Here is a 25,810-nt window from a genome sequence, read left to right as displayed (position 1 = left end):
AGTTTTATTAAAATACATTAAACTTTACTCTTTTTGCTCTTGATAAAAATCTACTCCAGACGAACACTCACTGCTACTAAACCACGCTGAAAAGAAACTTTATTGGTCACTAAAACAGAAAAACAAGGGTCCACTGAGCATGCTCAAAACTCAGCCTTGTGACAACTTAGCAACATGAGCACATGGAGGTGGGGCATATTGGTAGGATTTGCTGCAGAAAATTAAAGGTTTAACACTCAGGGCAGCGGTCAGCCTGATATTGATGTCTCTGATGAGTATGCGTGTGGCTGCTCAGTATTTCTGAGCACTGTTGAGCAGCGACTCCCTCTCCATGAGCAGCTCTGCATATCTCTGCTGCAGTTCTTTCTCTCTCTCCATCTGCCTCTCCACGTCCTCCCGCAGAGCCTGAAAAACAAATCAGATGTTAACTAACTTTTTGTAATCCCAGCAAAGCTGCTGTTTTTCAGCCTTACAGACTTTACTTCTGATCTGGATCATTTTAATGCCACCGAGCTACTTTTGTTTATTTAGGATGGTGTGAGTGGGCTGTGATAATTTAGGGTACTTGTTTTTTGGGCTCATGAGTGCTTATTTTCCATTAAAAGGGCTTTACTCAGCCTACAATAACTGAGACTTAGAGGACAGGGAGGTCAGTTGCCTCAATTCAACACACAAAGACTGATAACCTTCAAAAATAAATGTTATTACACCTGTTGAATCCTGTCTTTCCTATTGTTTTTTCATTCTCATATGGGGTTAAAAAAAGACTTCTTAAAGATAACATCTCTTTGTGAGTGTTTAAAATTATTTGGTTTACAGAAGTCAGCAAAAAGAAAGTTAACATGAAAAGTGTTCAGTTAATGGTCTCTTTACAGTAATATACCTGTATGTGTGTGTTGAATGTATTACCTCTTGTCGCCTCGGGATGGCCAGATCTTCTTGTTTCTTCAGTTGAGTAAAGGTCTGGAGCTCTGTGGCTGCCTGCTCCACCTGGTGGACATCACATGAATAACTGAGCTGCAAAATGTTTCAGATGCTGCAATAATTTACAGCCTGGGATGAAACTGTTTGCCAGTCCTGGCAGATGAAGTGAAAAGGTGTTCAGTACCTGTTCCCAGAGTTCAGCGTGCTGCTTCAGGAGCCCCAACGCTCTGGACTGAAATCCTCCAAGCAGGATTTTCAGTTTCTTCTCTAGTTTAGCTGCTCTCCTGGCCTCCGCTGTCATGTGGCCACGGTTCACCTGCAGGGTCCACAGATACAGGAGCCTCAGTGTTTGGATCAGAGCTCTGATGTAGCTCAAAAAAGATGCAGGAGTCAAGTCTGACAGTTTTTTCTGTGCGCTCTCTCACCTCTAGCTTTTTCTCCAGGCTTTCAATGCGGTCTTTCTTTGATGCCAGGTTTGCTCTGGTGTATCTGTTCTGGCCAGGTAGATATAGCACCTGTGCAACAGCAGAGGCAGACAATATTAACATTTAAATGAACAGACAGCACAAGTTTGGGCTGATCCAGAGACCATGAGCTGCTAGGAGACTGATGGAGAGCCAACACTTCAGCTATGTGCCACCAAAAGCAGAGTGAGACCCTCAGAGGGGTACCTATGGAGACCTTTTATTTCCTTTGGATACATCATGTTGTCCAAAGGCTCTTTCTGCCATTTTGGCTCAAGCTGAACTAAAACACCATTGCAAAGAAAAGGCCTGCATTAAATTTATAACACTACACAAAAAGAGGCAAAATGAATACAAAAAGATGGGTTTATCAGAATTAGCTTATTTTTATATGACATTTAAATCTGATTCATCTCCAACACTATGAGTAAGGACACAAGATGACCACTCCCTTGCTGTGAATTCACTGTAATGTTATCAGATCTATTCTCACATGGACTCAAGTCAACAGCACACAGATTTTGGAGTATGGAAGACTGTTTATGACCAGACTGTTATCATATACTTGCATTCTCACATACACATTCATTGGGTAAAAAATTTCAGTGTTTTAAAAAAAAAAAAAAAAAAAAAAAAAAAGGCTGGAGGTTTGTGTATGCTGCCTGGTCAATAATTTAATCACTACAGACAATCAGTCCACATGTTTCTACATAACACCATCTCCAAAATTAGAAATATGACAAATATGAGCAAAAGGAGGCAGCATATATTTACACCCATTCACGCCTCTGACTTCATTTTTCAAACACGGATCCTCACCTGTCCGTAGCATTCTTCCCACACCTGGGTGTAAGCCTCCATGCTGAGGTCACCGTGGCCCATACCTGCCTTCACCACCTCCATCTCTGCTGCCAGGATTGCCTTTGCCTGTTTGTTGATACACAGAATTACTGAGAGTCCGCTGCTTGAGTAACATTTTTTAAGCAGAAACATCAGTGCTGCAGGGTTACCTGCTCCATGTCCTCTGTGCTGACTGGTTTGTAGGCGTGTGTTTCCAGGTAAGCGATATGTGATGCGTTGTTGGATGTAGATGTGGGGCCTCTGGTTTTGCCACGCTGCAGCTGACTGGCTGCATTGGCTGAAGGGTGGTGCAGACAGTCGTAGTGCAGCATGGTGATCATTTCCTGTTTGATGAGCTCTTCGGCCTGCTGGAGGTCAGAGAGCGGCTCCATGGAGGCAGGACGGAGGACGGACTCATTTACCTGCACAGAAAGAGGATCATAAGCACCGTCATCAAGCTCATAAAAGTACAACTGGATCCATTTAATGTCAGCTAAAGTAGATACTTTTTGTTGGACGATTACATTCAAATACACATCATCCTGCATTTTGTGTAAATTATGGGAACATTGTGAAATCACCTCAGAAGGTCTGGGGAGATTCCTCTGAACAGGAGTGTGTCGCAGTTTCAACTCCTTCTCTCTTTCAGCCTCTCGTTGAGCCTGGAAAACACCATAAAGCAAACCTTTGTTGGATAAGCCTTATTTAAACTACAGGGATACAAACAAGAGCATAAATTTGGTTTTAATATCACTGAGGTCACTTAGAAAAAGCATAAATCCTGCATCTAAATCTAAAGTGTGTGCGTACCTGCTTGCGTGCTTCTATATCTGCTGAGTCTTCTATGAATCCCGTCTCTATCTCAGTTTCTTCCAGTTCTTTCTCTGCATTTTCGGGAAGAACAATCTCAAAGTCGTTCTTAGGGACAGGAAGTGACATCAGACCTTGTCTCAGGTGCTGCAAGCTCTCCTTTTGCTGTGGAGGGAAGAGAAGAGCAGCAGGTAATTTATAACCCAAACTGTACGACTACGTTCAAAACACTGAAATAATTGTATTATATTTTCTATAATCAGTCACCATTCAAAGTACAACATCAGAAAACCTTCTCTGCATCATTCAGCATTTGTCATGTCACAGACTGAGCTGATCATTATCATTCTGCATATTAAGGAGCCGTTTGTTGTGTATTCACAGCTTTAAATGTGTATTAGTGTGTTTTTATTTTACCATGTGTTTAGCATATGCAGGATCAGCCAGTTGCTCCTCTGTGTTAATATTCAGTTTGTCTCTCAGTGGTGTGCGGCCGGGGGTTAAACCTGGAGTCCCTCCCACGCGTGGGGTTATCGCGCCTCCAGCTTGAGGCGTCATGCCCTCTGACCCCTGACCTGGGCCAGGAGTTCTGTTGTAGAAATACACAAAATTATTCATATTTATAGATGTGTCTGGCCCATTGTTGCGGGCCATTCAGTCCTTGTACAACCACAGTGAGAGCTTGGTCCGTATAGCCGGTAATAAGTCGGATTTGTTTCCTGTGGGTGTTGGACTCCGTCAGGGCTGCCCTTTGTCACCGATTCTGTTCATTATTTTTATGGACAGAATTTCTAGGCGTAGCCAGGTGGCGGAAGGCTTCTTCCTTGGTGGCCTCAGAGTCTCATCTCTGCTTTTCGCAGATGATGCGGTTCTGTTGGCTTCATCAGGGGGGGGCCTCCAGCTCGCAGTGGAACGGTTCGCAGCCGAGTGTGAAGCGGCTGGCATGAGAATCAGCACCTCTAAGTCTGAGGCCATGGTCCTCAGCCGGAAAAGGGTGGAGTGCCCTCTCCGGCTCAGGAACGAGTTCTTGCCTCAAGTGGAGGAGTTTAAGTATCTCGGGGTCTTGTTCACGAGTGATGGGAGAGGGGAACGGGAGATCGACAGGCGGATCGGGGCTGCTTCTGCAGTGATGCGGACGCTGCACCGGTCCGTCGTGGTGAAGAGGGAGCTTAGCGCAAAAGCGAAGCTCTCGATTTACCGGTCGATCTACGTTCCTACCCTCACCTATGGTCACAAGCTTTGGGTAGTGACCGAAAGAACAAGATCGCGAATACAAGCGGCAGAAATGAGTTTCCTTCGAAGGGTGGCTGGCCTCTTCCTTAGAGATAAGGTGAGGAGTGCGGCCATCCGGGAGGGGCTCAGAGTAGAGCTGCTGCTCCTCCACATCGAAAGGAGCCAGTTGAGGTGGCTCGGGCATCTGATTAGGATGCCTCCTGGCCGCCTCCTGGGTGAGGTGTTCCGGGCATGTCCCACCGGGAAGAGGCCCCGTGGTAGACTCAGGACACGCTGGAGAGATTATGTATCTCGGCTGGCCTGGGAACGCCTTGGGGTCCCTCCGGATGAGCTGGAGGAGGTGGCTGGGGAGAGGGAAGCCTGGGCTTCTCTGCTTAGGCTTCTGCTCCCGCGACCCGGCCCCGGATAAGCGGAAGAAAATGGATGGATGGATGGATATAGATGTGTCCCACAGCAGGGCAGAAATTTAAAAAAAAAACAAACACACTGATCTTTGTGCTTTTGGAGGAGTTATTATGTGAATGTAAGCAATGACAGCTTCCTCTAAGACACCTGTATGTGTGAGCTTTGCAAGTGAAACAGACCAACAATGGCAGCAGCTGATGACAAAATCCAACCAAATATATGAAATCCTTTTCCTTTGGTCATTAAAAAAAAATGGCTGAGTTTCTGCACCACACAGTCATCAGATGCAGCTCAACAAACCTGCTATTTGAGGCTAAAGTAGCAAATGGTAACTGGGAATAACGGGGCTTCTTTAAGATATGGATTCTAGTTTCTGGCCATATTTCAAACTCATGCCTTTAAAGCAGAAGACACAATCTACCCTTGAGTGTCACCCTGTGGAAGGAAAGTGCAGCTGCAAGAGCTGCTATTCTGTTGTTGCTGCATTGCTTCTGTCTTTGTTCACACAGTTTACAAAATGTAAAGGATCACAGCATCTGTGTTTCTGTTAGTCTCACAGCTTCTGTTACGAGGATTTGATAAAGGAAACTTGGTTTTACTACATCTTGAGGTGATGCAGAGTAAAAAAAACATCAATCCTCCAAACAACTGAAATGTATTTATTTTGTTTATTAAGCCCTGCCATGTTACATAATCAGCTGTTTGTTAATGAAACAGCACAGAGGTAAGAGTGTAAACATTATGCTGTGTGATAACAGGCTTCTTACCTGAATGGTGTACTGAGAACAGTGTTGGGTGTTTGTATCTGCTGGCGCTGAGGTGTCACTCCACTGAAGTCACTCTCATGCAGTGGGGTGTTGAGGCCTCCCTTCAGGGGGGTGTCAATGTTAGTCAGAGCCATCAGATTCTGGGCTTCCTGAAAATACAGACACACCACAATGGTACAAATTAATTTACATATAAATATTAAAAAGGAAAGGAAGATAGTATCTACTTTGTAAAATAATGTTTTTACTGACAATAGTACTGTTTAAAGTATTCATGAAGGCAAAAATATAAATAGTGCTAACAGATTGGTGATCGACTGATCAACACATAGTACATTAATCAGACTTTTGGTTAAAACTGTTTAAGCACTGCTATATGTTATTTTCCTTTTACTGTCCAAATTTAACCTGAATGAAGTCCACATGAGCACACAGGTCTGATTTAACATTGGCCTAATTACAGGCCAATACAGCAGCTGTGATTTTAGTCTTTATTCACGAAGGTCAATTTAGCCTAGTGACACAGAATAAACGATAAACATGAGACACTGCTGCTGAGTGTCTTTATTACCTGCATTATCCTGTCCTGAGCAGCAGGGGTTCGTGGGGTCCGGAGCCCTGTTGCCATGGTGTTGGTGACGCTGTATTCGGACAGGAGGGTGGAGGAGGCAGAGTTTCCACTTTCACTCTCCTCAGCAGCTTGACGGGCGACCTCACTGGCAACACCCAATTTAACGACTTCCTCCAACTCAGCATCACTGATCTGTGAACAAAGTAAACAACTGAATGTACAACCTGTTAATGTAGAACAACGCAAAAATCCAGAATAATCCTCTCTCTCTCTCTCACACACACACACACACACACACACACACTTACCTGAGGTGCAGGTAACACTAGTTTGGAGCGCTTTTTGGTAAACTCAGCCACTCCGCTGGTCTGCAGGATGGCAGATGGCAAGTCACTCTCCTTCTTCTTCTTTATCTTCTGTTTATCTTTCTTCCTGTCCCTCTCCTCACGTTCACTATATAAAAAATAAAATGAATAAACAAACCACAACAGACTTATGAATAAGAACAAGAGCTGACTGATGTCTTTCTGGGTTTACTGTGTGCTGTTATGATGTGATCGTGTGTCAGTTTGCTCAAAAACTGTTTTCCAAAGAGTTAAAGTTGAACAATTATAAATTGTGTTATTAAGCATAATGCTTATGGCATATGTCTTTTGCTGTGTGTTTTCTCATTAACTCAGCATTGCCATGTGAACCATACTGTGTGTGAACAAAACACTGGGGGACTTTTCAATATGCCAACCTGTGTCTCCTCTTGTCCTGAAAATCGTCCCCCCCTCTGCCATCCAATATCTTAAACATACTTCATGGAGACAAAGACAGAGAAGGCTTCTACTGAAGCTAAGACTGAGGAAACACAGGTGTATGCTGCGCTTAAAAATGTGGAACGCATGGCCAGGTGAGGAGACAGCTGGAGCAACTACACCCAGGCACAGCTGCAGGCCCCGATCGCATCAGTCCCAGGGTCCAGGAGTCTTGTGCTGCCCGGCTGTCTGACATCCAGCAGTATCTCTTCAACCTGAGTCTGCTGCATGAAAAGATATCGGTGCTACGGACGACATCATGTTTAGTGCCAGTACCAGAGAAAGCCACCCCTTCTGGCCTTAATGGTTTCAGACCAGTTGTCTTGACATCACATGTAATGAAGGTGCTGGAGAGACTGGTTCTGGCCCGGCTTATCTTGCAGATGAAACACGCTCTCGACCGTCTTCAGGTTGAGAATCATGTTTTTGGTTTAGAAAGCTGTTGGGTGACTTTTAAGGTTTCTTATGTAATCGTGATTTCATTTTTATTTAAAAAAGCTGTCATTGAATGAGCACAAACCGCCCATCTCTAAGGCCAAGATGACTCAATAATAAAGGCAGGTAATGGAATAAAGATATGACCATTAAAGTGAACTGGATACATATAAATATATTCAGGGCCTGGCAACCAACATTATTCAAGTTTTGAGGTTTAAATCTATGTTGCATTACTCTTAATATTTCTCATCAGCCTCGAGGCTCTAGGTTACACCAGCACACAGTTATAAGCAGTGAGAAAGCATTGTTTGCTTAGTGGATGTAATTTTAGATGAGAAGAGCAAGCCAAAACATGTTATGATGATACATTTAATCCTGCATCTCAATGTTTTTGGTAATTCTCACAGGCCACGTGGGACATGTCTACTGTGTTGTGCCATGAGCGGTGTCTATCACATGGCTACTAGGCCAGTGATTTTTATTTTTTTTTATTTTTTAATGCATTAGTGTTGGAGATATGATGTAGGGGACTGCAGTGGGACTTTCATGACTGCATCCCAGTTTGACAGGGAGTATCAGCAAAGTCAGACACTATTAAATGGGTTCTAGCAAGTTATTTAGTTGCTTTATCGTTTGCTATAATCAGACAAAATAATTTTTTTTATCACAGTGAAGAACCAGTTAATAATTTTCATGCTTCCTGCTGCTGACCAACTTTATGGAGATGCAGATTTCATTTTCCAACTGGACTTGGCACCTGCACACAGTGCCAAAGCTACCAGTACCTGCTTTAAGGACCATGGTATCCCTGTTCTTCATTGACCAGCAAACTCGCCTGACCTTAACCCCATAGAAAATCTGTGGGTTAATGTGAAGAGGAAGCTGTGATACGCCAGACCCAACAATTCAGAAGAGCTGAAGGCCACTATCAGAGCAACCTGGGCTCTCATACAGTGTATCACAAAAGTGACTACACCCCTCACATTTCTGCAGATATTTAATCATATATATTATATATATTACATATTTTATCTTATATCTTTTCATGGGACGACACTGACAAAATGACACTTTGACACAATGAAAAGTAGTCTTGTGTGCAGCTTCTATAACAGTGTAAATTTATTCTTCCCTCAAAATAACTCAATATACAGCCATTAACGTCTAAACCAGCGGCAACAAAAGTGAGTACACCCCTAAGAGACTACACCCGTAAATGTCCAAATTGAGCGCTGCTTGTCATTTTCCCTCCAAAATGTCATGTGACTCATGTTACTAGGTCTCAGGTGTGCATAGGGAGCAGGTGTGTTCAATTTTGTAGTACAGCTCTCACACTCTCTCATACTGGTCACTGAAAGTTCCAACATGGCACCTCATGGCAAAGAACTGTCTGAGGATCTTAAAAGACCAATTGTTGCTCTACATGAAGACTGTTATAGAAGCTGCACACAGACTACTTTTCATTGTGTCAAAGTGTCATTTTGTCAGTGTTGTCCCATGAAAAGATATACTTAAATATATGCAGACATGTGAGGGGTGTACTCACATTTGTGATACACTGTAACACCTGAGCAGTGCCACAGACTGATCGACTCCATATATAAGTTTCACTTTCTGAATGGAATTACTGAAATAAATCAACTTTTTCATGATACTCTGATTTTATGACCAGCACCTGTATATCACAGGCTCTACATTTTTAGGGTAAAATGATGGCTGTAGAGTGAACACTGGACACAGTGGCAGTTGAGAGAGAAAAATTTTAAGATGAAAAATTTGAATTCCCCCACTCCCCACTCTAGGTGGCAGCCAAGGAGAAAGAGTCAGTCAAACCCCCTGTTGCCAACTCCTCAGCAAGGAAAGTAGCTATTGGCTGTCCTAGAAGTCGCTATATGATGTCACCAATTGCTCAAAAATAAACCACTGACACATTTAAACAAGGGGCAAAAGTACTGGCATTCTGTACTTAAGTAGAAGTACAAGTACTTCTAAGCAAGAGGGTGACTGTGCCTCCACCTAAACACCAACATGAGGATACTCAGGGGTTACAGTGGGATTCAGAAGGTGGAGGAACCCTAAGATCAGCTGTAATGGCTCTGCATGGGGAGAAGAAGCCAAACTTTCTATTGTGAGCTCCAGTAAATGATGTTGGTGTGCAGGCTGTGATCAGCTGACCTGCTGCTGCTGCTGCTCTGAGGTTTGCTGCTCTGTGTGGATGAACTGAATTCACAAAGATGTAACCCAGTATTTCACAGCTATCTGAGCTGATCTCCATCTCCTACACTCAGAGCATACAGCCTGTATAAATGTTGGATTCAGTGAATGACTCTCAGCATCAGCAGCTTTGATTCAAACTCATCTCTGCTGCACTTCATGTAACCCATAACTCTGACCATGAACACAGCCTCTGTGCACCAGTCCAACACAGAGCTTTACTGTACATACAGTACAACAAGCTAATCTTTTATCACACACTACAGTATTTTCATACAATCTTTGGATTACACAAAGTTAGCATACCTCAGTTTGTTTTCCAGTCCTTATTTTTAATTCTAACCTCTCTTCTTCCTCTCCTGTCCTCTTTCTCCATCTCTGTGAACTTCTCTCTCTTTGCTCTCCCTGGAAACACAGCAGCTCTTCTTTCAGCTAGCAGACGCACTGTGTGACAAAGTGACACACTACCGCGAGCACAATTTACGGACTCGGTCCGGCCCGCTGTAACCGCTGATTATAGCGCTATAAATGAGACATAAATTATATGTATTTAATCCCTTCGTACCCGATAATCCCCGGTGATGGAGGATACGCCAGAACGATGTCTCTTACGATCTTCAGTCAGCAGGATTTCAGCCAGCTCAGTAAATCCATAGACATGTACGCTGACGTATCAGAAACACGCCGACCTGCTCAATGCGGCGTATCCGCCAACTGCGTCTCGAGGACACGAACAGACCCACTTTCGCTATTAAGGTCACGTGACTTACGGTACATACCAACAGCCAGTTACTCTCGGGGGTCCGAGCCATATCTAAGCGTCTGAATGGACACAGTACGAAGGCTGTATGCACAGAAAACAGGGCGAAATTTGTCGCTAGTCGCTTTTTGGAAAAAAAAATAAAAAAAACAAACTCGCTAGGGGGTCTGAAAAGCTGCTAAATCTAGCGACAAAGTCGGTAAATTGGCAACACTGGTCAAACCATGGAATTTATTTCCATGGTTTGACCAGTGTTCCATAGGAATGTTTACCTTGTTTGGAACTCTGTTACGTCATTAGAATCTTACGTCACCTTCTAACGTCAGAGGACTTGAAGGGGACGTAGCCTCTGATCTTTCACACATAGGCACACACAAGACAAACGTCGGGGTAACATTTAAGTCTAGAAGCGAGTTTGTTAGCAGCATTCACACGTTCGAATGTGCATAAGGCGATACCTCAGCAGAGGAAAAATAGAAAGATAGAGGTTCACACTCAACCAATAATGAATGGACAACAAGAAGTTAGACAGTTGCAGATTAAAAAGGATTTTAGGGAGATGTATAGGCAAGGACATGAGTACATAACAGACTTGCTGCACAAGATGGAAGATGTGAGACCTCAGGTCGTCAAGAAGCTCGGTGCATCAAGAGGAAATAAACAGTTGCTAGCAGTGTTTAATGACACCCTGCTAGAAACTGAAAAAACGCTTCAAGAACAGGACACTAAACAATCAGAGTTGCAGTGGAAGCTCCATGAACTGGAAGCAACACTCAGAGAGATGCAGCACAAACTTCATGATGCCGAGAATAAAAATGAAGGCTTGCAAGCAAGGCTTGATGAAGTGCTGCTAAAAAATGAAGAAATACTTAAAGTGAATGAACAACAGGAAGCTAAACACACAAAAGTGAGGCACAAACTTCACGACACCGAGAGTAAAAATGAAGGCTTGCAAGCAAGGCTTGACGAAGCACTGCTAAAAATGAAGAAATACTTAAAGTGAATGAACAACAGGACGCTAAAAACGCAGGGTTGCAATACAAGCTCCATGAACTGGAAGGGACACACAGAGCGATGGAGCTCAAATGTCACGACACTGAGAAAAAAAATGAAGACTTGGAAGCAACGCTCAAGGAAGCCGTGCTAAAAAATGACCAAATCCTTAAAGAGAAGGAAAAAGAGAAAGGTAAACACACAGAGTTGCAATGCAAGTTTGATAGACTGGAAGTGACACACAGAGATGTCCAGTACAAGTTCAGTGAATTGAAAGGGACACACAGAGAGGTGCAGCTCATACTTCACAAAAGCCTTAAAAAATCTGAAGACTTGCAAGCAATGCTTGATGAAGCCCTGCTAAAAATAAAGAAATGCTTAAAGAAAAGAAAGAACAGGAAGGTAAACACAAGGACTTGCAAAGCAAGTTCAATGAACTGGAAGGTAAACACACGGAGTTGCAATGCAAGTTCAATGAATTGGAAGGTAAACACACGGACTTGCAATGCAAGTTCAATGAATTGGAAGGTAAACACACGGAGTTGCAAAGCAAGTTCAATGAACTGGAAGGTAAACACACGGAGTTGCAATGCAAGTTCAATGAACTGGAAGAGACGCACAGAGAGATGCAGCGCAAACTTCACAACACCAAGAAGGAAAATGATGGCTTGCAAGCAAATCTTGATGAAGCGCTGCTAAAAATTGAAGAAATGCTTAAAGAAAAGAAAGAACAGGAAAGTAAACACACAGACGTGGAGTGCAACCTCCACCAACTGGAAGGGACAAACAGAGAGGTGCAGCGCAAACTTCACGACACCAAGAAGGAAAATGAAGACTTGCAAGCAAATCTTGATGAAGCACTGCTAAAAAATGAAGAAATGCTTAAAGAAAAGAAAGAACAAGAAGCTAAACACTTGAAGGTGCAGTGCAACCTCCATGAACTGGAAGTGAGTCACAGAGAGCTGGAGTGCCAACATCACAACACAACGAAAGAAAATGAAGACTTGAAAGCAAAGCTTGATGAAGTGCTGCTAAAAAATAAAGAAATGCTTAAAGAAAAGAAAGAACAAGAAGCTAAACACACGGACGTGCAGTGCAATCTCCACAAACTGGAAGTGACTCACAATGAGGTGCAGTGCAAACTTCACGACACCAAGAAAGAAAATGAAGGCTTGCAAGCAAATCTTGATGAAGCCCTGCTAAAAAATGAAGAAATGCTTAAAGAAAAGGAAGAACAGGAAGCTAAACTCTTGGAGGTGCAGTGCAGCCTCCATGAACTGGAAGCGACACACAGAGAGCTGGAGTGCCAACATCACAATACAATGAAAGAAAATGAAGGCTGGAAAGCAAAGCTTGATGAAGCCCTGCTAAAAAATGAAAAAATCCTTAAAGCAAAGAAAAAACAGGAAGATAAACACAAGGAGGTGCCGTGCCAGATCCATGAGCTGGAAGTGAAATACAAAGAGGTGCAGAGCAAATTTCACGACACCAAGAAAAGAAGTGAAGGCTTCCAAGCAAAGCTTCATGAAGCCCTGCTAAAAAATACCAAAATGCTTAAAGAAAATAAACAACGGGAAGATAAACACATGGAGGTACAGTCCAAGTTCAATAAACTGCAAGTGACACACACAGAGTTGCAGCGCAAATTTCAGGACACCAAGAAAGAAAATGAAGGCTTGAAAGCAAAGCTTGATGAAGTGCTGCTAAAAAATACCAAAATGCTTAAAGAAAATAAACAATGGGAAGATAAACACATGGAGGTACAGTCCAAGTTCAATAAACTGCAAGTGACACACACAGACTTGCAGCGCAAATTTCAGGACACCAAGAAAGAAAATGAAGGCTTGAAAGCAAAGCTTGATGAAGCGCTGCTAAAAAATGAACAAATACCTAAAGTGAAGGAACAACAGGAAGCTAAATACACAGAGTTGGAACGCAACCTCCATAAACAGGAAGTGACATACAGCCAGGTGCAGACCAAACTTCACAACACAGAGAAAGAAAATGAAGGCTTGAATGTGAAGCTTGATGAAGCCATGCTAAAAATTCAACAAATACTTAAAGAGAAGGAACAACTAAAACAAAGAAAGAGCAATTTGAAGAAGAAATGTGCAGAGAAGCAATGCAAGATCCAAGAAATGGTGAAAGAAAATGCAGAACTGCGAAATCTCTATAACAAAATTCAGCACAAAAACACTGAAATGCACAAGGAGCTGCAACAACAGGAGGAAACACATAAAGAAGTGCAGAGGAGAAATCACGAGTTACAAGACATGTGTGTCAAACTGCAGCAAATAAATAAAGACATGCACAAGGAACAGAATGTAGAGAAAGAGAAATATAAAAACCTGAATGAAAAGTATGCAGAAAACCAGGAAGAATTAGAAGAACTTGAAAAAAAGTGCAAGAACCTTGAGGAGGAGAAGGTAGAAAATATCAGTCATCTGAGAACACTTGCATTAGAGAACAAGAATCTGGAAGAACGCTGCCAGAAAAAGAAAAAGCCCTTCTGGTTTTTCTGGAAGAAATCTACTGATTCTTCAGCACCGTGCAGACAAAATCGTGTTTTCCCGTTATAACTCTGCTGCTTCTTCAGTTCTACCTGCACAAAACTAGCCTCATCTTCCTCCATCTTTAATCGCAGAAGAAGCTTCATCCCTTTCTTCTTCCTCCCCTCCCTTCTTCTGTCTCCCCTCTTTTCCTTTTCCTTTCAACCCCCAAACCGGTCTTGACAGATGACTGCCCCTCCCTGAGCCTGGTTCTGTCGGAGGTTCCTTCCTGTCTACAGGGAGTTTTTCCTCCCCACTGTTGCTTGCTCATCGGGGAATGTCGGGGGTTTCTCTTCTCTGTCTCTTTCCCTCTTTTCCTTACCCTATCCTATCATCCCCAACCTGTTTCTTCATCCTTGAGAATACAGGTTAAGGAGGTAGGGTAATAATAATATTATATGTAATATTATATATAATAATAAAGGCAATCATATGCCATCTAAAAATAGTTATTTGTGGATGTCTACTTTTTCCCCTTTGCTTACAGTCTTTGTGCGAAGCTAGACTAAATGCTTACCACACACACATATGAAAGTTGTATAAAATTTGTGGTGAACAAAAAGCATTTTTATAGTTTGAAAATGATTATGCTAATCCTTATGAAAATAACCAGAATTATAGATTACATTCATACTGGACCATTACTAAATTTTATATTAAAATTAATATAACTTTTCCAAAAGTTTAAGTCAGGTTTGTTGCGCTTGCTTTCGCAGAATGACACTTAAAAGAATGCAGTCATCACATGCCAATCAAACCCTCCAAATCTCTCATGTCTGATGTGATGATTAGGGTATTTAACACATTATTTTATCAACTTGTTTTTAACACAGAGTCAACCAATTATGTATTTGAACACATTAAAAAATCTTAGATTGCATTATGATTAGGATGAGTTGGTCCCACAGAGACAGGAGTGTTTCAGATGTGACTTGGCCCTGTGACAAACTGACGCCTGAATACAGTTACACTGGAATAATTCTTTTAAAAAAGCGCAGCTAACGACGTGCCTGCACACCGTCGTGGTTCCAGCCTTTTCCCGTTACAACTGGAACCACTGGGAGGGCAATCAGTAACGAGAACAGGTCACTGACGTCATTTCTACTAGTCCGAATGTAATTAGAGATATCTTAATTTTATATATATATATATATATATAATAAAAATTTTGCAATTTGGCAGGATATCAGGTGTTTTATTTTCTTTTAAACCGCCCACTCACTTTTTTCACTTGGCGTTTGATTCTGTATGAGCTGCTGTTACTTTTAGTTATTGTTTTATATTATTTTATTATTATATTTACTATGACTGTATATTTGTTGATGTTCTTATAATAAATGTTACATTTTTTAATTGTATTTTCTAGCACTAGTGTGTTTGTTTTAAATTTTAATATACTGGTGTGCTTTTTTGGATGTACAGCACTTTGGTAAGTGGTACCCTTTTGAAAGTGCTTTATAAATAAACTTGGCTTGGTCATGAACTATTCAAAAACCACCGCATACAAGTTGAGGTGGTCGCTATGCAGAAACTGTTATATGGCGACCATCAGAAAAAGAAAATGGTATTTCTCACCTCCTGGTACCTTGTACCTGATACCACGTTTCCTACGTTTTTTGTGGTACAATTGTAGTTTATTGAATTATACAGACCAAAGCTAGTTTTATTAAAATACATTAAACTTTACTCTTTTTGCTCTTGATAAAAATCTACTCCAGACGAACACTCACTGCTACTAAACCACGCTGAAAAGAAACTTTATTGGTCACTAAAACAGAAAAACAAGGGTCCACTGAGCATGCTCAAAACTCAGCCTTGTGACAACTTAGCAACATGAGCACATGGAGGTGGGGCATATTGGTAGGATTTGCTGCAGAAAATTAAAGGTTTAACACTCAGGGCAGCGGTCAGCCTGATATTGATGTCTCTGATGAGTATGCGTGTGGCTGCTCAGTATTTCTGAGCACTGTTGAGCAGCGACTCCCTCTCCATGAGCAGCTCTGCATATCTCTGCTGCAGTTCTTTCTCTCTCTCCATCTGCCTCTCCACGTCCTCCCGCAGAGCCTGAAAAACAAATCAGATGTTAACTAACTTTTTGTAATCCCAGCAAAGCTGCTGTTTTCAGCCTTACAGACTTTACTTCTGATCTGGATCATTTTAATGCCACCGAGCTACTTTTGTTTATTTAGGATGGTGTGAGTGGGCTGTGATAATTTAGGGTACTTGTTTTTTGGGCTCATGAGTGCTTATTTTCCATTAAAAGGGCTTTACTCAGCCTACAATAACTGAGACTTAGAGGACAGGGAGGTCAGTTGCCTCAATTCAACACACAAAGACTGATAACCTTCAAAAATAAATGTTATTACACCTGTTGAATCCTGTCTTTCCTATTGTTTTTTCATTCTCCTATGGGGTTAAAAAAAGACTTCTTAAGATAACATCTCTTTGTGAGTGTTTAAAATTATTTGGTTTACAGAAGTCAGCAAAAAGAAAGTTAACATGAAAAGTGTTCAGTTAATGGTCTCTTTACAGTAATATACCTGTATGTGTGTGTTGAATGTATTACCTCTTGTCGCCTCGGGATGGCCAGATCTTCTTGTTTCTTCAGTTGAGTAAAGGTCTGGAGCTCTGTGGCTGCCTGCTCCACCTGGTGGACATCACATGAATAACTGAGCTGCAAAATGTTTCAGATGCTGCAATAATTTACAGCCTGGGATGAAACGGTTTGCCAGTCCTGGCAGATGAAGTGAAAAGGTGTTCAGTACCTGTTCCCAGAGTTCAGCGTGCTGCTTCAGGAGCCCCAACGCTCTGGACTGAAATCCTCCAAGCAGGATTTTCAGTTTCTTCTCTAGTTTAGCTGCTCTCCTGGCCTCCGCTGTCATGTGGCCACGGTTCACCTGCAGGGTCCACAGATACAGGAGCCTCAGTGTTTGGATCAGAGCTCTGATGTAGCTCAAAAAAGATGCAGGAGTCAAGTCTGACAGTTTTTTCTGTGCGCTCTCTCACCTCTAGCTTTTTCTCCAGGCTTTCAATGCGGTCTTTCTTTGATGCCAGGTTTGCTCTGGTGTATCTGTTCTGGCCAGGTAGATATAGCACCTGTGCAACAGCAGAGGCAGACAATATTAACATTTAAATGAACAGACAGCACAAGTTTGGGCTGATCCAGAGACCATGAGCTGCTAGGAGACTGATGGAGAGCCAACACTTCAGCTATGTGCCACCAAAAGCAGAGTGAGACCCTCAGAGGGGTACCTATGGAGACCTTTTATTTCCTTTGGATACATCATGTTGTCCAAAGGCTCTTTCTGCCATTTTGGCTCAAGCTGAACTAAAACACCATAGCAAAGAAAAGGCCTGCATTAAATTTATAACACTACACAAAAAGAGGCAAAATGAATACAAAAAGATGGGTTTATCAGAATTAGCTTATTTTTATATGACATTTAAATCTGATTCATCTCCAACACTATGAGTAAGGACACAAGATGACCACTCCCTTGCTGTGAATTCACTGTAATGTTATCAGATCTATTCTCACATGGACTCAAGTCAACAGCACACAGATTTTGGAGTATGGAAGACTGTTTATGACCAGACTGTTATCATATACTTGCATTCTCACATACACATTCATTGGGTAAAAAATTTCAGTGTTTTAAAAAAAAAAAAAAAAAAAAAAAAAAAGGCTGGAGGTTTGTGTATGCTGCCTGGTCGATAATTTAATCACTACAGACAATCAGTCCACATGTTTCTACATAACACCATCTCCAAAATTAGAAATATGACAAATATGAGCAAAAGGAGGCAGCATATATTTACACCCATTCACGCCTCTGACTTCATTTTTCAAACACGGATCCTCACCTGTCCGTAGCATTCTTCCCACACCTGGGTGTAAGCCTCCATGCTGAGGTCACCGTGGCCCATACCTGCCTTCACCACCTCCATCTCTGCTGCCAGGATTGCCTTTGCCTGTTTGTTGATACACAGAATTACTGAGAGTCCGCTGCTTGAGTAACATTTTTTAAGCAGAAACATCAGTGCTGCAGGGTTACCTGCTCCATGTCCTCTGTGCTGACTGGTTTGTAGGCGTGTGTTTCCAGGTAAGCGATATGTGATGCGTTGTTGGATGTAGATGTGGGGCCTCTGGTTTTGCCACGCTGCAGCTGACTGGCTGCATTGGCTGAAGGGTGGTGCAGACAGTCGTAGTGCAGCATGGTGATCATTTCCTGTTTGATGAGCTCTTCGGCCTGCTGGAGGTCAGAGAGCGGCTCCATGGAGGCAGGACGGAGGACGGACTCATTTACCTGCACAGAAAGAGGATCATAAGCACCGTCATCAAGCTCATAAAAGTACAACTGGATCCATTTAATGTCAGCTAAAGTAGATACTTTTTGTTGGACGATTACATTCAAATACACATCATCCTGCATTTTGTGTAAATTATGGGAACATTGTGAAATCACCTCAGAAGGTCTGGGGAGATTCCTCTGAACAGGAGTGTGTCGCAGTTTCAACTCCTTCTCTCTTTCAGCCTCTCGTTGAGCCTGGAAAACACCATAAAGCAAACCTTTGTTGGATAAGCCTTATTTAAACTACAGGGATACAAACAAGAGCATAAATTTGGTTTTAATATCACTGAGGTCACTTAGAAAAAGCATAAATCCTGCATCTAAATCTAAAGTGTGTGCGTACCTGCTTGCGTGCTTCTATATCTGCTGAGTCTTCTATGAATCCCGTCTCTATCTCAGTTTCTTCCAGTTCTTTCTCTGCATTTTCGGGAAGAACAATCTCAAAGTCGTTCTTAGGGACAGGAAGTGACATCAGACCTTGTCTCAGGTGCTGCAAGCTCTCCTTTTGCTGTGGAGGGAAGAGAAGAGCAGCAGGTAATTTATAACCCAAACTGTACGACTACGTTCAAAACACTGAAATAATTGTATTATATTTTCTATAATCAGTCACCATTCAAAGTACAACATCAGAAAACCTTCTCTGCATCATTCAGCATTTGTCATGTCACAGACTGAGCTGATCATTATCATTCTGCATATTAAGGAGCCGTTTGTTGTGTATTCACAGCTTTAAATGTGTATTAGTGTGTTTTTATTTTACCATGTGTTTAGCATATGCAGGATCAGCCAGTTGCTCCTCTGTGTTAATATTCAGTTTGTCTCTCAGTGGTGTGCGGCCGGGGGTTAAACCTGGAGTCCCTCCCACGCGTGGGGTTATCGCGCCTCCAGCTTGAGGCGTCATGCCCTCTGACCCCTGACCTGGGCCAGGAGTTCTGTTGTAGAAATACACAAAATTATTCATATTTATAGATGTGTCTGGCCCATTGTTGCGGGCCATTCAGTCCTTGTACAACCACAGTGAGAGCTTGGTCCGTATAGCCGGTAATAAGTCGGATTTGTTTCCTGTGGGTGTTGGACTCCGTCAGGGATGCCCTTTGTCACCGATTCTGTTCATTATTTTTATGGACAGAATTTCTAGGCGTAGCCAGGTGGCGGAAGGCTTCTTCCTTGGTGGCCGCAGAGTCTCATCTCTGCTTTTCGCAGATGATGCGGTTCTGTTGGCTTCATCAGGGGGGGGCCTCCAGCTCGCAGTGGAACGGTTCGCAGCCGAGTGTGAAGCGGCTGGCATGAGAATCAGCCCCTCTAAGTCTGAGGCCATGGTCCTCAGCCGGAAAAGGGTGGAGTGCCCGCTCCGGCTCAGGAACGAGTTCTTGCCTCAAGTGGAGGAGTTTAAGTATCTCGGGGTCTTGTTCACGAGTGATGGGAGAGGGGAACGGGAGATCGACAGGCGGATCGGGGCTGCTTCTGCAGTGATGCGGACGCTGCACCGGTCCGTCGTGGTGAAGAGGGAGCTTAGCGTAAAAGCGAAGCTCTCGATTTACCGGTCGATCTACGTTCCTACCCTCACCTATGGTCACGAGCTTTGGGTAGGGACCGAAAGAATAAGATCGCGAATACAAGCGGCAGAAATGAGTTTCCTTCGAAGGGTGGCTGGCCTCTTCCTTAGAGATAAGGTGAGGAGTGCGGCCATCCGGGAGGGGCTCAGAGTAGAGCTGCTGCTCCTCCACATCGAAAGGAGCCAGTTGAGGTGGCTCGGGCATCTGATTAGGATGCCTCCTGGCCGCCTCCTGGGTGAGGTGTTCCGGGCATGTCCCACCGGGAAGAGGCCCCGTGGTAGACTCAGGACACGCTGGAGAGATTATGTATCTCGGCTGGCCTGGGAACGCCTTGGGGTCCCGCCGGATGAGCTGGAGGAGGTGGCTGGGGAGAGGGAAGCCTGGGCTTCTCTGCTTAGGCTTCTGCTCCCGCGACCCGGCCCCGGATAAGCGGAAGAAAATGGATGGATGGATGGATATAGATGTGTCCCACAGCAGGGCAGAAATTTAAAAAAAAAACAAACACACTGATCTTTGTGCTTTTGGAGGAGTTATTATGTGAATGTAAGCAATGACAGCTTCCTCTAAGACACCTGTATGTGTGAGCTTTGCAAGTGAAACAGACCAACAATGGCAGCAGCTGATGACAAAATCCAACCAAATATATGAAATCCTTTTCCTTTGGTCATTAAAAAAAAATGGCTGAGTTTCTGCACCACACAGTCATCAGATGCAGCTCAACAAACCTGCTATTTGAGGCTAAAGTAGCAAATGGTAACTGGGAATAACGGGGCTTCTTTAAGATATGGATTCTAGTTTCTGGCCATATTTCAAACTCATGCCTTTAAAGCAGAAGACACAATCTACCCTTGAGTGTCACCCTGTGGAAGGAAAGTGCAGCTGCAAGAGCTGCTATTCTGTTGTTGCTGCATTGCTTCTGTCTTTGTTCACACAGTTTACAAAATGTAAAGGATCACAGCATCTGTGTTTCTGTTAGTCTCACAGCTTCTGTTACGAGGATTTGATAAAGGAAACTTGGTTTTACTACATCTTGAGTTGATGCAGAGTAAAAAAAACATCAATCCTCCAAACAACTGAAATGTATTTATTTTGTTTATTAAGCCCTGCCATGTTACATAATCAGCTGTTTGTTAATGAAACAGCACAGAGGTAAGAGTGTAAACATTATGCTGTGTGATAACAGGCTTCTTACCTGAATGGTGTACTGAGAACAGTGTTGGGTGTTTGTATCTGCTGGCGTTGAGGTGTCACTCCACTGAAGTCACTCTCATGCAGTGGGGTGTTGAGGCCTCCCTTCAGGGGGGTGTCAATGTTAGTCAGAGCCATCAGATTCTGGGCTTCCTGAAAATACAGACACACCACAATGGTACAAATTAATTTACATATAAATATTAAAAAGGAAAGGAAGATAGTATCTACTTTGTAAAATAATGTTTTTACTGACAATAGTACTGTTTAAAGTATTCATGAAGGCAAAAATATAAATAGTGCTAACAGATTGGTGATCGACTGATCAACACATAGTACATTAATCAGACTTTTGGTTAAAACTGTTTAAGCACTGCTATATGTTATTTTCCTTTTACTGTCCAAATTTAACCTGAATGAAGTCCACATGAGCAGACAGGTCTGATTTAACATTGGCCTAATTACAGGCCAATACAGCAGCTGTGATTTTAGTCTTTATTCACGAAGGTCAATTTAGCCTAGTGACACAGAATAAACGATAAACATGAGACACTGCTGCTGAGTGTCTTTATTACCTGCATTATCCTGTCCTGAGCAGCAGGGGTTCGTGGGGTCCGGAGCCCTGTTGCCATGGTGTTGGTGACGCTGTATTCGGACAGGAGGGTGGAGGAGGCAGAGTTTCCACTTTCACTCTCCTCAGCAGCTTGACGGGCGACCTCACTGGCAACACCCAATTTAACGACTTCCTCCAACTCAGCATCACTGATCTGTGAACAAAGTAAACAACTGAATGTACAACCTGTTAATGTAGAACAACGCAAAAATCCAGAATAATCCTCTCTCTCTCTCTCACACACACACACACACACACACACACACTTACCTGAGGTGCAGGTAACACTAGTTTGGAGCGCTTTTTGGTAAACTCAGCCACTCCGCTGGTCTGCAGGATGGCAGATGGCAAGTCACTCTCCTTCTTCTTCTTTATCTTCTGTTTATCTTTCTTCCTGTCCCTCTCCTCACGTTCACTATATAAAAAATAAAATGAATAAACAACCACAACAGACTTATGAATAAGAACAAGAGCTGACTGATGTCTTTCTGGGTTTACTGTGTGCTGTTATGATGTGATCGTGTGTCAGTTTGCTCAAAAACTGTTTTCCAAAGAGTTAAAGTTGAACAATTATAAATTGTGTTATTAAGCATAATGCTTATGGCATATGTCTTTTGCTGTGTGTTTTCTCATTAACTCAGCATTGCCATGTGAACCATACTGTGTGTGAACAAAACACTGGGGGACTTTTCAATATGCCAACCTGTGTCTCCTCTTGTCCTGAAAATCGTCCCCCCCTCTGCCATCCAATATCTTAAACATACTTCATGGAGACAAAGACAGAGAAGGCTTCTACTGAAGCTAAGACTGAGGAAACACAGGTGTATGCTGCGCTTAAAAATGTGGAACGCATGGCCAGGTGAGGAGACAGCTGGAGCAACTACACCCAGGCACAGCTGCAGGCCCCGATCGCATCAGTCCCAGGGTCCAGGAGTCTTGTGCTGCCCGGCTGTCTGACATCCAGCAGTATCTCTTCAACCTGAGTCTGCTGCATGAAAAGATATCGGTGCTACGGACGACATCATGTTTAGTGCCAGTACCAGAGAAAGCCACCCCTTCTGGCCTTAATGGTTTCAGACCAGTTGTCTTGACATCACATGTAATGAAGGTGCTGGAGAGACTGGTTCTGGCCCGGCTTATCTTGCAGATGAAACACGCTCTCGACCGTCTTCAGGTTGAGAATCATGTTTTTGGTTTAGAAAGCTGTTGGGTGACTTTTAAGGTTTCTTATGTAATCGTGATTTCATTTTTATTTAAAAAAGCTGTCATTGAATGAGCACAAACCGCCCATCTCTAAGGCCAAGATGACTCAATAATAAAGGCAGGTAATGGAATAAAGATATGACCATTAAAGTGAACTGGATACATATAAATATATTCAGGGCCTGGCAACCAACATTATTCAAGTTTTGAGGTTTAAATCTATGTTGCATTACTCTTAATATTTCTCATCAGCCTCGAGGCTCTAGGTTACACCAGCACACAGTTATAAGCAGTGAGAAAGCATTGTTTGCTTAGTGGATGTAATTTTAGATGAGAAGAGCAAGCCAAAACATGTTATGATGATACATTTAATCCTGCATCTCAATGTTTTTGGTAATTCTCACAGGCCACGTGGGACATGTCTACTGTGTTGTGCCATGAGCGGTGTCTATCACATGGCTACTAGGCCAGTGATTTTTATTTTTTTTTATTTTTTAATGCATTAGTGTTGGAGATATGATGTAGGGGACTGCAGTGGGACTTTCATGACTGCATCCCAGTTTGACAGGGAGTATCAGCAAAGTCAGACACTATTAAATGGGTTCTAGCAAGTTATTTAGTTGCTTTATCGTTTGCTATAATCAGACAAAATAATTTTTTTTATCACAGTGAAGAACCAGTTAATAATTTTCATGCTTCCTGCTGCTGACCAACTTTATGGAGATGCAGATTTCATTTTCCAACTGGACTTGGCACCTGCACACAGTGCCAAAGCTACCAGTACCTGCTTTAAGGACCATGGTATCCCTGTTCTTCATTGACCAGCAAACTCGCCTGACCTTAACCCCATAGAAAATCTGTGGGTTAATGTGAAGAGGAAGCTGTGATACGCCAGACCCAACAATTCAGAAGAGCTGAAGGCCACTATCAGAGCAACCTGGGCTCTCATACAGTGTATCACAAAAGTGACTACACCCCTCACATTTCTGCAGATATTTAATCATATATATTATATATATTACATATTTTATCTTATATCTTTTCATGGGACGACACTGACAAAATGACACTTTGACACAATGAAAAGTAGTCTTGTGTGCAGCTTCTATAACAGTGTAAATTTATTCTTCCCTCAAAATAACTCAATATACAGCCATTAACGTCTAAACCAGCGGCAACAAAAGTGAGTACACCCCTAAGAGACTACACCCGTAAATGTCCAAATTGAGCGCTGCTTGTCATTTTCCCTCCAAAATGTCATGTGACTCATGTTACTAGGTCTCAGGTGTGCATAGGGAGCAGGTGTGTTCAATTTTGTAGTACAGCTCTCACACTCTCTCATACTGGTCACTGAAAGTTCCAACATGGCACCTCATGGCAAAGAACTGTCTGAGGATCTTAAAAGACCAATTGTTGCTCTACATGAAGACTGTTATAGAAGCTGCACACAGACTACTTTTCATTGTGTCAAAGTGTCATTTTGTCAGTGTTGTCCCATGAAAAGATATACTTAAATATATGCAGACATGTGAGGGGTGTACTCACATTTGTGATACACTGTAACACCTGAGCAGTGCCACAGACTGATCGACTCCATATATAAGTTTCACTTTCTGAATGGAATTACTGAAATAAATCAACTTTTTCATGATACTCTGATTTTATGACCAGCACCTGTATATCACAGGCTCTACATTTTTAGGGTAAAATGATGGCTGTAGAGTGAACACTGGACACAGTGGCAGTTGAGAGAGAAAAATTTTAAGATGAAAAATTTGAATTCCCCCACTCCCCACTCTAGGTGGCAGCCAAGGAGAAAGAGTCAGTCAAACCCCCTGTTGCCAACTCCTCAGCAAGGAAAGTAGCTATTGGCTGTCCTAGAAGTCGCTATATGATGTCACCAATTGCTCAAAAATAAACCACTGACACATTTAAACAAGGGGCAAAAGTACTGGCATTCTGTACTTAAGTAGAAGTACAAGTACTTCTAAGTAAGAGGGTGACTGTGCCTCCACCTAAACACCAACATGAGGATACTCAGGGGTTACAGTGGGATTCAGAAGGTGGAGGAACCCTAAGATCAGCTGTAATGGCTCTGCATGGGGAGAAGAAGCCAAACTTTCTATTGTGAGCTCCAGTAAATGATGTTGGTGTGCAGGCTGTGATCAGCTGACCTGCTGCTGCTGCTGCTCTGAGATTTGCTGCTCTGTGTGGATGAACTGAATTCACAAAGATGTAACCCAGTATTTCACAGCTATCTGAGCTGATCTCCATCTCCTACACTCAGAGCATACAGCCTGTATAAATGTTGGATTCAGTGAATGACTCTCAGCATCAGCAGCTTTGATTCAAACTCATCTCTGCTGCACTTCATGTAACCCATAACTCTGACCATGAACACAGCCTCTGTGCACCAGTCCAACACAGAGCTTTACTGTACATACAGTACAACAAGCTAATCTTTTATCACACACTACAGTATTTTCATACAATCTTTGGATTACACAAAGTTAGCATACCTCAGTTTGTTTTCCAGTCCTTTCCTTTAATTCTAACCTCTCTTCTTCCTCTCCTGTCCTCTTTCTCCATCTCTGTGAACTTCTCTCTCTTTGCTCTCCCTGGAAACACAGCAGCTCTTCTTTCAGCTAGCAGACACACTGTGTGACAAAGTGACACACTACCGCGAGCACAATTTACGGACTCGGTCCGGCCCGCTGTAACCCCTGATTATAGCGCTATAAATGAGACATAAATTATATGTATTTAATCCCTTCGTACCCGATAATCCCCGGTGATGGAGGATACGCCAGAACGATGGCTCTTACGATCTTCAGTCAGCAGGATTTCAGCCAGCTCAGTAAATCCATAGACATGTACGCTGACGTATCAGAAACACGCCGACCTGCTCAATGCGGCGTATCCGCCAACTGCGTCTCGAGGACACGAACAGACCCACTTTCGCTATTAAGGTCACGTGACTTACGGTACATACCAACAGCCAGTTACTCTCGGGGGTCCGAGCCATATCTAAGCGTCTGAATGGACACAGTACGAAGGCTGTATGCACAGAAAACAGGGCGAAATTTGTCGCTAGTCGCTTTTTGGAAAAAAAATAAAAAAAAACAAA

The 25,810-nt window shown here is 42.8% G+C and overlaps 1 protein-coding gene across 1 annotated transcript; it reads right to left on the bottom strand.

Annotated features, from left to right (window-relative positions):
* Nucleotides 1–82: 82 nt before the first annotated feature.
* On the bottom strand, nt 83–25,708 carry LOC115793570 (cell division cycle 5-like protein). Its single transcript, XM_030748618.1, has 20 exons — nt 25,676–25,708; nt 25,462–25,511; nt 21,751–21,895; nt 21,443–21,634; nt 20,872–21,020; nt 18,884–19,055; nt 18,467–18,631; nt 18,238–18,318; nt 17,994–18,078; nt 6,015–6,082; nt 5,444–5,592; nt 3,456–3,627; nt 3,039–3,203; nt 2,810–2,890; nt 2,399–2,650; nt 2,208–2,315; nt 1,350–1,439; nt 1,109–1,240; nt 910–990; nt 83–405 (listed from the first exon to the last, which is right to left on the bottom strand). Exons 1-20 carry the CDS (start codon nt 25,706–25,708, stop codon nt 292–294), a joined length of 2,484 nt encoding a protein of 827 aa, XP_030604478.1. The 3' UTR covers nt 83–291.
* Nucleotides 25,709–25,810: the final 102 nt, after the last annotated feature.

This window comes from Archocentrus centrarchus, chromosome 15 (genome assembly GCF_007364275.1).
Source record: "Archocentrus centrarchus isolate MPI-CPG fArcCen1 chromosome 15, fArcCen1, whole genome shotgun sequence".
NCBI lineage: Eukaryota > Metazoa > Chordata > Actinopteri > Cichliformes > Cichlidae > Archocentrus > Archocentrus centrarchus.
The sequence above is the reverse complement of the archived record's forward strand: the minus strand, read 5'-3'. Positions and strand labels throughout refer to the sequence as shown.